General features: G+C 40.6%; 1 protein-coding gene across 1 annotated transcript in view; it reads left to right on the top strand.

The window, feature by feature from the left end:
- The window catches only part of LOC124612911 (queuine tRNA-ribosyltransferase accessory subunit 2), a 79548-nt gene extending 67018 nt beyond the window's left edge, over nucleotides 1–12530 (top strand). Inside the window, exons 8-9 of the mRNA XM_047141400.1 lie at nucleotides 6249–6374; nucleotides 11619–12530. Of these exons, the coding sequence (XP_046997356.1) occupies nucleotides 6249–6374; nucleotides 11619–11721 (229 nt within the window). The 3' untranslated portion in view covers nucleotides 11722–12530. The remainder of the gene's footprint in view (nucleotides 1–6248; nucleotides 6375–11618) is intronic.
- The last annotated feature ends 249 nt before the right edge of the window (nucleotides 12531–12779 follow it).

Below are 12779 nucleotides of genomic sequence, written 5' to 3'. Positions count from 1 at the left end.
GGTAATTTGTACTTGGTTAAAATGAAACATATTCTTGCTCAGCTATTTTGTACCTCAGAATATGAATATAAGTTATTCTTTTGTCACTTTTTTCTGTATACTATGGCCTCTGCTTTTAGGCCCAGAGCTGTAATGTACATGAGTGTTTTTCTTAAATTGTGGCTTATCATGTAGACAGAGAGAAATAACAGTCTTGTCAATGATAAAAACAGTTTTCTTCCACTATTATTAGATTTGTGTGACTTGCTGACTCTTTGGGGAAGTGTCAGACAACTATCCCAGAAGTCCATGGTTTCAGTCCCCAAGTGATTTTTTTCTTTCAATTATCACTTCGTTCACTTCTGGTAATTAAATTTTAATGTGAAAAATATAATTTGAATTGGGGTTTATAGTCCATGTTAAGCTTTAAGTTCACCTGTAATTATCTGGGTGCTTCTGTTCAAAGGCCAGAGGAAGCTAGGGTTCTTACCACCTCCAGTAACACCACCACTAGTAACCTTTGGGTTATGAATAAACTTTTTTTTTTACTTCATTAGATTTTTATCTTTTTTCCTGAATAATCCTTACAGAGAAAACATGTCACTATTATATGTTAAAACAAAAGATACTGTATTTCTTTCAAATGTACATGTTCATCACTGATGCTGCTGCTTAAGTGTCAGTCATTTTGTACATTAGAGTTGAGGAAGTGAAGATGTCAATTTGAAAGCAGAAGGATTTTGGCGCAGACAGAAAATGCCTGTGTAAAAAAACTCTTAAGAGAAGTGAAGAGGCAAACTATCTACACTCCTGGAAATGGAAAAAAGAACACATTGACACCGGTGTGTCAGACCCACCATATTTGCTCCGGACACTGCGAGAGGGCTGTACAAGCAATGATCACACGCACGGCACAGCGGACACACCAGGAACCGCGGTGTTGGCCGTCGAATGGCGCTAGCTGCGCAGCATTTGTGCACCGCCGCCGTCAGTGTCAGCCAGTTTGCCGTGGCATACGGAGCTCCATCGCAGTCTTTAACACTGGTAGCATGCCGCGACAGCGTGGACGTGAACCGTATGTGCAGTTGACGGACTTTGAGCGAGGGCGTATAGTGGGCATGCGGGAGGCCGGGTGGACGTACCGCCGAATTGCTCAACACGTGGGGCATGAGGTCTCCACAGTACATCGATGTTGTCGCCAGTGGTCGGCGGAAGGTGCACGTGCCCGTCGACCTGGGACCGGACCGCAGCGACGCACGGATGCATGCCAAGACCGTAGGATCCTAAGCAGTGCCGTAGGGGACCGCACCGCCACTTCCCAGCAAATTAGGGACACTGTTGCTCCTGGGGTATCGGCGAGGACCATTCGCAACCGTCTCCATGAAGCTGGGCTACGGTCCCGCACACCGTTAGGCCGTCTTCCGCTCACGCCCCAACATCGTGCAGCCCGCCTCCAGTGGTGTTGCGACAGGCGTGAATGGAGGGACGAATGGAGACGTGTCGTCTTCAGCGATGAGTCGCTTCTGCCTTGGTGCCAATGATGGTCGTATGCGTGTTTGGCGCCGTGTAGGTGAGCGCCACAATCAGGACTGCATACGACCGAGGCACACAGGGCCAACACCCGGCATCATGGTATGGGGAGCGATCTCCTACACTGGCCGTACACCACTGGTGATCGTCGAGGGGACACTGAATAGTGCACGGTACATCCAAACCGTCATCGAACCCATCGTTCTACCATTCCCAGACCGGCAAGGGAACTTGCTGTTCCAACAGGACAATGCACGTCCGCATGTATCCCGTGCCACCCAACGTGCTCTAGAAGGTGTAAGTCAACTACCCTGGCCAGCAAGATCTCCGGATCTGTCCCCCAACGTCCAGCACGAACGCTGGTCCAACTGAGGCGCCAGGTGGAAATGGCATGGCAAGCCGTTCCACAGGACTACATCCAGCATCTCTACGATCGTCTCCATGGGAGAATAGCAGCCTGCATTGCTGCGAAAGGTGGATATACACTGTACTAGTGCCGACATTGTGCATGCTCTGTTGTATGTGTCTATGTGCCTGTGGTTCTGTCAGTGTGATCATGTGATGTATCTGAACCCAGGAATGTGTCAATAAAGTTTCCCCTTCCTGGGACAATGAATTCACGGTGTTCTTATTTCAATTTCCAGGAGTGTAAAATGTTCCAGAATGAATCTTTCACTCTACATCATATTGTGCAGTGTTTTTGAACTTTCTGCCAAATTAAAATCGCTTGCTAGACCAAGAGGCAGATCCTTAATCTTGCCTTCCAGAGCCATTGCTCTTTTACTGAGGTTTCAGGCACAGCTATACAGGTTGTGGCTGTAGTCATGTAACTGTAAGAAGATCCTAACAGTAGCATTGGGCTGGACACAGCAGCTTTGTTTGCCTACTGCAACCAGTCACATTATGTGATTTTGTAAATATCTCTGTGGCAGTGCCTCATTGTTGGTGGATCTCTATAGATGGCTGTTGTTTTCGCCTGCAACCATCTACACTTCACAGCTGAAAGCTTACAACAGTGCTTCCAGCTGTCAGGAATCAACTTACAGCGACTTGACTAAAGTAGTCCTAGTTCTGCAAGGTATGCAGGAGAGCTTCTTTGATGTTTGTAAACTAGGAGAGAACTTACAGCAGACATAAAGTATTAATGTCAGGCTGTGAGTCATGGTTGGAAAGGTCAATCGGGAAGAGCATTTCATGCTAAAGACAAAATTCTGCTTTTTAATCCTGGTACAGCACACAGTTTCATTCTTCCAGGTAATTTCAATGTACAAACTTATTGATATTGAACTCAAACTACTGAAAACTCATTTGTTTCAGTCAGTGTTGATCTGATGAACACTCCCTTTCTTTTACAAATGTTCATCTCCCCATTTCTGTCTCCAGCTTCTCTCTTTGCCTCCTGAAGGAAAGATATGTAATGAACTTTTTTAAAAAAATTTTATTATTAGAATTGATGTCTTTGTGGATGCACACATTTATGGATCTTTGGTTAACTGATGCACTACCTGCAGTCACATTGGTAGTGATCAACCCAAAGATCGATTTATGGTAGTTCTCTACTCTTCTTATTTCTATTCAGTTTTTCGTAGTTGTTGCCTCCTTTGTCTCTTATACTTTGCTGCAGATTGCATAATTACAGCCTTCTCTTTGCTTTCTTGTGGTTAGGATGTCTGTGGGTTAGTGTTTTTAAACAATGTATTATGTGTCTAGAAAGCCACTAACACATATTTATTTGGTTACAGTGGATTTCAGTAGGCTTCAGCTTACACTTAATTTTTGAAAAACCACATTCTATTTGTTGTAAATCCATGTTTTCTCTTTCACAGTTTTGTAGTGCCATTACTCAGATGAATTTAGGTTCCTTTCCTTTTCAGCTTTCAAAGCATTTTTGTTAATTTCATGGCTGCTGTATAGGAATATTTAAAAAAAAATTGTTGGAGATTAAATGAAAAATTCTAATTCACACCTCTGTTTTTCATTATTTTATGTAAGTTAATGTTGGTAAACTGTTCATGAGTGTCATATTCCTTATACAAGTACATTAATCAGCCTCCTCCAGGAATTCATTTACGGTATTAATTCTTATCTCAATTTGCTCTTCTTTTATCACAGGCCATCATATGTGCTTTAGCTGTATTTAAGTTTCAAAAATGATTTTTTTAGCTTGATACCCTGATTGTGTCATACATTTTGCTTTTCTCAACAAGAACAGGAGCATCATTAACATCTCTCAAGATAGCTATTCTTTTATCACTAGCTTTTATTTTGTTGTGATGTCTTCAGTGATTTTGATTAGACTTACAAAAGATGCAAATTAAAGGTGATAAGTAATAGTGAATGGGCTTGTCATATTTCTGTACCAGTTCCGTATAACTCTACCATTTTTCAGTTAAATCAAATTGTATGTTGAAAGAAAAGATGGCACCACAGCAAGGCAGCTACTTTGTATTGCAGGACACACCCTAAACATATATTAAAATCCATGAACAGCATCATACTAAAAAATAAATTACAATAGCAGATCTTTATTTTTGTTTAGCAGTTGGTGTACTCATTCATAATGATAAAACAACTGTTTGAGTCCTTGCTGATGTTACAACAAGCTGTTAAGAAGTGTAAGATCCAAAGTCTGACCTACCCTTTCATAAGTGTTGCCTGACCTATCTGACCTATTGAACTGGAACCCAAATCCTGACCGATAATTCTAATAGAGAGAGAGAGAGAGAGAGAGGGGGGGGGGGGGGGGGGGGAAGCTAGTATACAGGGTGGTCCATTGATAGTGACCGGGCCAAATATCTCACGAAATAAGCATCAAACGAAAAAACTACAAAGAATGAAACTCGTCTAGCTTGAAGGGGGGAACCAGATGGCGCTATGGTTGGCCTGCTGGATGGTGCTGCCATAGGTCAAATGGATATCAACTGCGTTTTTTTAAAATAGGAACCCCTATTTTTTATTACATATTCGTGTAGTACGTAAAGAAATATGAATGTTGTAGTTGGACCACTTTTTTCGCTTTGTGGTAGATGGCGCTGCAATAGCCACAAATGTATAAGTACGTGGTATCGCCTAACATTCCGCCAGTGCGGATGGTATTTGCTTCATGATACATTACCCTTGTTAAAATGGACCGTTTACCAATTGCGGAAAAGGTCGATATTGTGTTGATGTCTGGCAATTGTGATCAAAATGCCCAACAGGCGTGTGCTATGTATGCTGCTCGGTACCCTGGACGACATCATCCAAGAGTCCAGATGTTACGTTATGTAAGGAAACAGGAAGCATTCAGCCACATGTGAAACATCAACCACAACCTGCAACAAATGATGATGCCCAAGTAGGTGTTTTAGCTGCTGTCGCGGCTAATCCGCACATCAGTAGCAGACAAATTGCGCGAGAATCAGGAATCTCAAAAACGTTGGTGTTGAGAATGCTACATCAACATCGATTACACCGTTACCATATTCCTATGCACCAGGAATTGCATGGCGACGACTTTGAACGTCGTGTACAGTTCTGCCACTGGGCACAAGAGAAATTACGGGACGATGACAGATTTTTTTTACACACGTTCTATTTGGCGACGAAGTGTCATTCACCAACAGCGGTAACGTAAACTGGCATAATATGCACTATTGGGCAACGGAAAATCCACAATGGCTGCGACAAGTGGAACACCAGCGACCTTGGTGGGTTATAATGTATGGTGCAGCATTATGGGTGGGAGGATAATTGGCCCCATTTTATCGATGGCAATCTAAATGGTGCACTGTATGCTGATGTCCTACGTAATGTTCTGCCGATGTTACTACAAGATGTTTCACTGCATGACAGAATGGCGATGTACTTCCAACATGATGGATGTCCGGCACATAGATCGCATGTGGTTGAAGCGGTATTGAATAGCATATTTAATGACAGGTGGATTGGTCGTCGAAGCACCATCCCATGGCCCGCACGTTCACTGGATCTGACGTCCCTGGATTTCTTTCTGTTGGGAAAGTTGAAGGATATTTGCTATCGTGATCCATCGACAATGCCTGACAACATGCGTCAATGCATTGTCAATGCATGTGCGCACATTACGGAAGGCAAACTACTCGCTGTTGAGAGGAATGTCGTTACACGTATTGCCAAATGCATTGAGGTTGACGGACATCATTTTGAGCATTTATTGTATTAATGTGGTATTTACAGGTAATCACACTGTAACAGCATGCGTTCCCAGAAATGATAAGTTCACAAAGGTACATTGTATCACATTGGAACAACCGAAATAAAATGTTCAAACGTACCTATGTTCTGTATTTTAATTTAAAAAACCCACCTGTTACCAACTGTTCGTCTAAAATTGTGAGCCATATGTTTGTGACTATTATGGCACCATCTATCACAAAGCGAAAAAAGTGGTCATATTTCTGTACATACTACACGAATATGTAATGAAAAATGGGGGTTCCTATTTAAAAAGCACAGTTGATATCTGTTTGACCTATGGCAGCACCATCTATCGGGCCAACCATAGTGCCGTCTGGTTTCCCCCTTCAAGTTAGACAAGTTTCGTTCTTTGTAGTTTTTTCGTTTGATGCTTATTTCGTGAGATATTTGGCCCGGTCACGATCAATGGACCACCCTGTATAATATCTGATAGTAGTGTTTCGTACTTAATTGAAATATTTTTCTCAAATGAAAACTGATTTTGTATACAAGGCTGTTTTTTTATATGTGATTCTGATCAGGTTTCGTGAAGATTTCGAGCCTGTGGTAGCATCGTGTCAGTGCCTTTGCTGCAAAAAGCACACAAGAGCCTACATACATCATCTGTTAATGACCAATGAGCTGCTTGCACCAGTACTGTTATCAGTGTGAGTATCATCTTATTCCTTAGTTAATGTTTACTGTACATTGCTCTGTGGATGGTAAGATTTTGTATTATCTGCCTGCTGATGAGTATTTAGGTCTCTATGATCTGCTCTCTAAGCAACTCAAATTGATCCCAAGGTTTCCATATTCCCCTGTAATATTTTCAAGGAAAGCAGCACAAGATGTATAAAAATTTATCATATTTATGAGAAACTACAGGTATGTACTGGATGAGGTAAAAATCTTACACCAGCTAAATAACAGAGCCCCACATGCACCATTCACTGAAATTTGAAATGATTATAAATGTAGAAGAAATAATTGACTCAGAGAGCCATCTCCTTTTATAATTATTACAAATTTTAGTGAGTGGTACACAAGGGGTTTGTTATTTAGTTGGTGTAAGACAGGGTTTAATAACTGGCCGGTTTTGAGTGCGAGTACTCGCATCTGCTCAGGCACGTGCTCGCGAGCAGGTGCAAGGTCGCGGAGTAGGATGGGAGGGGAGGGAGGGGAAATGCGTGCGCACGTATGATTAGGACCGCAGCGTGCCTATTGAATTTGCGCTGACTGTGTAACGTTAAAAGTACTACGATCAGCTCTAACAATCACTTCGCTGGTTAAGAATCATGTCAAGTCGCCGTTGTGTAACCCCAACCATGCTTTTACAGTTCAACCCCCATTGGGAGGAATTGTATCTGTTTACAGAAAAAGATGGTGTTGCAAAATGTTTAGTATGTCACAAAATGCTGAATTCTTTTAGGAAATGTAATTTGCAGCGACATTTATATGTCGTACCACGCGAAAGACTACGGAAGTGGAAAATGTGATGGACTAGATCGTGCACAGGAAGTTATTAAACTTAAAAGGAAGCTATCCGAAGAAGACCTGGATGACGAAGAAAAATCAACTGAGGCAGCTCTCAGAGTGAGCTACAAAATTGCTTTGTTTTTAGCAAAATCCCTGCGCCCCTTCACTGATGGCGATTTAATAAAAGATGTTTGGTAGTTGCAGCGGAACATTTGTGTCCATCTCAAGTTGAATAGTTTCGGATTGTGCTATTATCTGACATGACCATTATGCGTCGCATACAGGACATGGCAGACGACGTCCAGAGCCAGCTTGCAAATATCTATAAAGATTTTATGGCATATTCTCTAGCTCTGGACAAAAGTGTTGATATCACTGGAACAGCGCAGCTTTCCATATTTATTAGAGGTGTAATAGAGATCTTCAGGTGAGGAAGGAGCTCCTCGATGTAGTAGCCATGAAGAACACTACAACTGGAGGTGATATTTTAAGTAGTGTTGAAAATATAGGATTGTCGTGGAATTCTTTAGTTTCAGTGTCTACAGACGGTGCACCAGCGATGACAGGGAAAAAATTAGGTTTCGTTGTGCTGTTGAAGGAGAAAATGCAAAAACTGACTGTGCCGAATGAAATAAGGGGTGTTCACTGTGTGATCCACCAGGAAAACTTATGTGCAAAGAGTATCACTCTAAAAAATGTGATGAGTGTTGTTGTTCGTACAACCAATTAAATAAGGAAGCATGACCTACAACACAGACAATTTAAAAGCTTTCTTGAGGATGTAGAAAGCCAGTATGGTAGCTTGCCTTATTACAGCGAGGTCCGCTGGCTTAGTCGTGGCGAATTATTAAATCGAATTTTTGCCTATTAGATGAGATAAATATGTTCATGGAAATAAATAACTTGTGTGTTCCTGAATTGAAAGAGCCTTCATGGAAATGTGATCTCGCGTTCTTAGCAGATTTAACTAGCCATCTGAATGCTTTGAACATTTCACTACAAGGTAAAGATCTGGTAATTACTCATTTCATAGATCGAATACGAGCTTTTAAAATGAAATTGTCACTTTGGGTGAGTCAGCTGGAAACAGTAAACCTAGCTCATTTTCCTAAATTATCTTCCATGCAAGATGTTCACAAAGACTGTGAACATTATTCACATAGTTTAGTTGCCCTTAAGGAAGAATTTGATCAACGTTTTCAAGATCTGACAGCACTAGACAGTGATTCTGATCTGTTCTCCTCTCCATATTCAGCGAATATTGAAGAGATTCGTCCTGAGCTGCAACTAGAAATTATTGACCTGCAGTGTGACAGAGAATACGGAGACAAATTTCAGAACAAGAAAAACATTTTGGAATTTTACAGACACTTCCCTCAGGATAGATTTCCTCATTTGCACAAACTGGCGGCTACAATAATATCAATGTTCAGTTCCATGTATGTTTGTGAATAACTGTTCTCTGCAATGAAATGTAACAAGACACGCCTGAGAAACGCATTGTCTGATCGAAATTTAAACTGCACACTGCACCTACGATGCACAAGAACAATTACTCTGAACATAGACGCAATTGTAAAGGGCAAAAAGTACAAGATAACAGAGAATCCCACACTTCAGTGACACCTTTTATTGTGTAACAGTTCACAAATTAATACGAATGTAGAGGCATACACTAAGCTAATAAAATTATGTGGCACGTGTACATTCTCCTTTATTTGTTTCATTTGTCACAGTAATAATTCGTGAGTGATATCCCTGCAGGTGGCCACGGATTTACATTGACTGGCGGCAGCTGTTGTGTGCCCCACGTGACTCTCCCCACTCTCCACTCTGGTCCGGTAGTTGGGGGTAGCGTGCTCGCGCTGCTCCATGCTCGCGTCTTGCTGCTCACAGCTTGCTCTGCTAGCACGTATGTTGCGAAGCCCTGGTGTAAGATTTTTACACCATCTGATGTATACCTGTAGTTTCTTATAAGTATGATAAATTTTTCTAATAATGTAGATGCTATCTGTATATAAATTGGTGCAAAAACTACTATCGCTCAATAAAAGTGGTTCCATTAAAATGAAATTATTATTATTATTATTATGAGATTGGTTGATGCTGAGTGTCTTATTATCGTTTACAAAAAAATACTTCTATTCAGTAGGTGGTAGGATTAGACATATGAGGAAGGCACTGCAAATCATTGGAATGTTTAAAGAAAGTGTGGTTTTATTTTACAAATTATACTTCCAGGTAACAATATTATGAGAAGGAAAGTTACCAGTCACCACATAGCGGAGATGCTGGCAGTGTGGTTTCAGCTGCACGAGACTGCAGTCGTTTGCGTGAGTTGTGTGAACACATATGTGGGACTGTTGTTGACAAAGGCCATTGGCCAAAAGCTTTAAGTGTGAAAATCTTTTTGCGACTCAGTATCTCCACTATATGGTGAGTGGCAACATTCCTTCTCATAATATTGTTACATTCCATCCTGCATTTTCCATTGTTTAATACTTCCAGATAATGTTCATTTGATGCTGTGCTCCAGTTCCAATGACTTTTTTACTCCTTGAAGGAGAAAAAAAGAAATCTTGTGTGAACTGGGATGGCCTACTGCAGATTTTTTTCAAGTTCTCCCAAATTAACAAAATGGTGATCTATTAGCTAAAAACAAATACAAATTTACAGTCATAGAAGATAACGAGATCCTTAAATAAATGTTCACATTTGATACCGAAGGTAGTGACATCATAAGCATTCCTAGTAGCATATATCTGATTGTAAATGGTGGGTTCTCAGTATGCTTGGCGAATTAGATGGAAAGGCATCCTGAGAGTCATCTTTGCTGTGTCGTGTGCCAGCCATAGGGTCAGGGATAAGAAAATGTCAGTAGGGGGCAAGGTTCAGAGAATATGGTGGATGAAAAATCACAGATGTTGTTTTCTGCCAAAAACTGTTGGATTTGTAACCTGTGTTGGACAGGATGATGATGATGATGATGATGATGATACTGTGTTGAAGCAGACAATTCCCACTTGGCCATGGGACTAAGGCTATAACTGTGTCACATTCCTTTTTTAACACTTTTTCATAACATCCTGGTAAAAATTCTGGTTCGTCCTCTTGTAATAAATGCCTTATACACAATTTCCTTCAAACAAACAAATGAACACCTTCTCCATGTTTTCTTTCACATGGTGTTCCTTTTTTGACATTGATGACAAAATGCTTGTATTGACTTCTACTCATTTGCCAAATTGTGACTATAACATGAAGTGGCACCAGCAGTTATAAATTCAGAAAGAAATTCCATTTAATTTTGGAGTTGGTCTTTCTGATTATATTATTTAGCAGTATTATTATTTTGAACTTATTTCATCAACTGCAGCAAAAATTTCACAGTATCAAATTTCATGTTCAGTTCATGTGACAAAAATGCACTGGCTTCTGCTCCACAAAACAGTAGTCAACTCAAAAATCTCATAAAACTTTTGTCACAATATTGTAGGCAGCACTTTTAATTCACATAGGTTCATGATTTAGAAGATCAACCTTATGTTTTTGTTTGTTTGTGTTATGTAAATGATACTTTCAGTGGTTAAATAGTAAAGTCACCTAGGTTAGGGAGACCCAGAAGAATAGGACTAGAGGGAAATTAAGTAACTTGTTAGCAACAAAAAATGTTCTGAAAGCGTTACACTGTAAATTGCTTAAGAAGCAAGCACCTGGCAGAGTGAACATACATTTGAAGATGAGGCAAAAAAGGAGCTACATCAGACAGAAAAGAAATTTGGTAAAATGTAGAAGTAGTAAACAGGAAGAAGAAACAAAATGCAAAAAGATAAATTCTGATATAATGCAAATTGAAGGTAGGAAAAAATAAGTGAATGGGAATCTGTGTACTGTCTGTGCCATTAATATGATTTTAAAAACATTCTCATTGGATCACCACCATTGTTCAGAAAACATCTTTCTGCATAATGATTTTTCACTCTGTGAAGTTTGGAAGGTAGGAGATGAGGTACTGTGCTGTGATGGCAGGTCATGATTTGTGCTTCTTACATTGCTCGTTTGGTAGAGCCCAATCAGTAAAAAGCAAAGGTCACAGATTCGAGTCCCAGTCTGGCACACAGTTTTGACTGCCAGGAAGTTTCATCTCTCTGCTGCTGTGACACGACATACACTGAAGGCCATGAACTGCTGCTTGCAACGTAGGAATTACCAAACCACTAATTTGGGGAGGGGGGTGCATTCGGCAAATGTTTCAAATTGTCTGTCTGTTCCTGCGGCACTGTCTAGAAACACAAATAGTCTGATGTGACGAGATGACTGGTAACATATCAATTTAATCCATTTAGAATAGTAAGTGAATTATGCTTTTTTTCATTTGCCATTTTTTGACATTTTCACCTTTTTTTACTAAAAATGTTTTAACTGTGTTTTTTCAGGCACAACATGCACCACTACTTGGCGTTTTTCAGAAGCATAAGAACTGCAGTTACAAAAGGAGACCTTGAATTGCTAAGAAATAACATAAAATTAAAAATGTAAACCGGCATTTCCATGAAGTAACTGTTCCTATTTTTTTACGTTATAAAAAATGACACCAAATTTGTACAATAATTTTAGTACATCACTCTTTTCGTAAGTTGTAACTATGTTATAATGAAACATCACATTTTTATGTTCCCCTGCTTTAAATTATTGTATTACACTTACTTAACAGTGGTCATGGTGGTCTAGGGATTAGACACTTTGGCCCTGGAGTTCTCGGATTCGATTACAGGTAGGAGCGGGGATTTTTCCTCATTCTAGTCCTTCCAGGATAGACCCAGGTCACCAAGTCTGCTATCAAATGAGTACTGGGGTTCTTTCTTGGGGGTAAAAGGCGGCCAAGGCAACGAGCCTGGAGGCCTTTCCCTCCTAGTGCTGTGGCGGAGACGGTCTGCATTCTGTCTGCAGTTAGGCCAGTAGCTGGGCGACGGGCATGTACCACAGACTTGATCTGTATTATACTTAATTGCAAACATTCCTATGTAATTACAATAATGTAAGATTGGTTGCATCTAAAATGTTTCAGCACTTGTACACCATTTTATTAAAACAATTTTGTACTTAAGCACTGACCATGAAGTTATAAGCTGAAGAATGATTGCAACCGAATATTGATGTTGTGGTTTACGCACAGTTTACGAGTTAGGTATTCATGTGATTTGAAAGTAACAGTATTAAAAACACAAGAAATGTACGAGACATTTGTGTGGTGAATATGGGCCTGTTCTCTCCACTGATGTGAATACAGTCATACCTATTATAATGAAATTGTAATATCACCAAAATACAAACCATTAAAAAGTAAAGACAAGTGTGTAAATTCCTTATACCATTTGTGTAACAGTCACTTTTATTGTATACTCTGATTAAAGTTACCCTGTGGCTGACAGATTGCAATGGTGGGGGGGGGGTGCGGGGGGGGGGGGGGAGGTGTGGGCAGGGGGGGGGGGGGCCAGTGTTGCCAGCCACACATCACAAGGTGCTGCATGTACCTACAGAACAGGCAACACAGCGAGCATATGGCGCTCGAGAAAGAAGTACAATTGGATCCTGGC

This window comes from Schistocerca americana, chromosome 4 (genome assembly GCF_021461395.2).
Source record: "Schistocerca americana isolate TAMUIC-IGC-003095 chromosome 4, iqSchAmer2.1, whole genome shotgun sequence".
NCBI lineage: Eukaryota > Metazoa > Arthropoda > Insecta > Orthoptera > Acrididae > Schistocerca > Schistocerca americana.
Note: the sequence above shows the minus strand (reverse complement) of the source record. Positions and strands in the feature narration are given on the sequence as shown.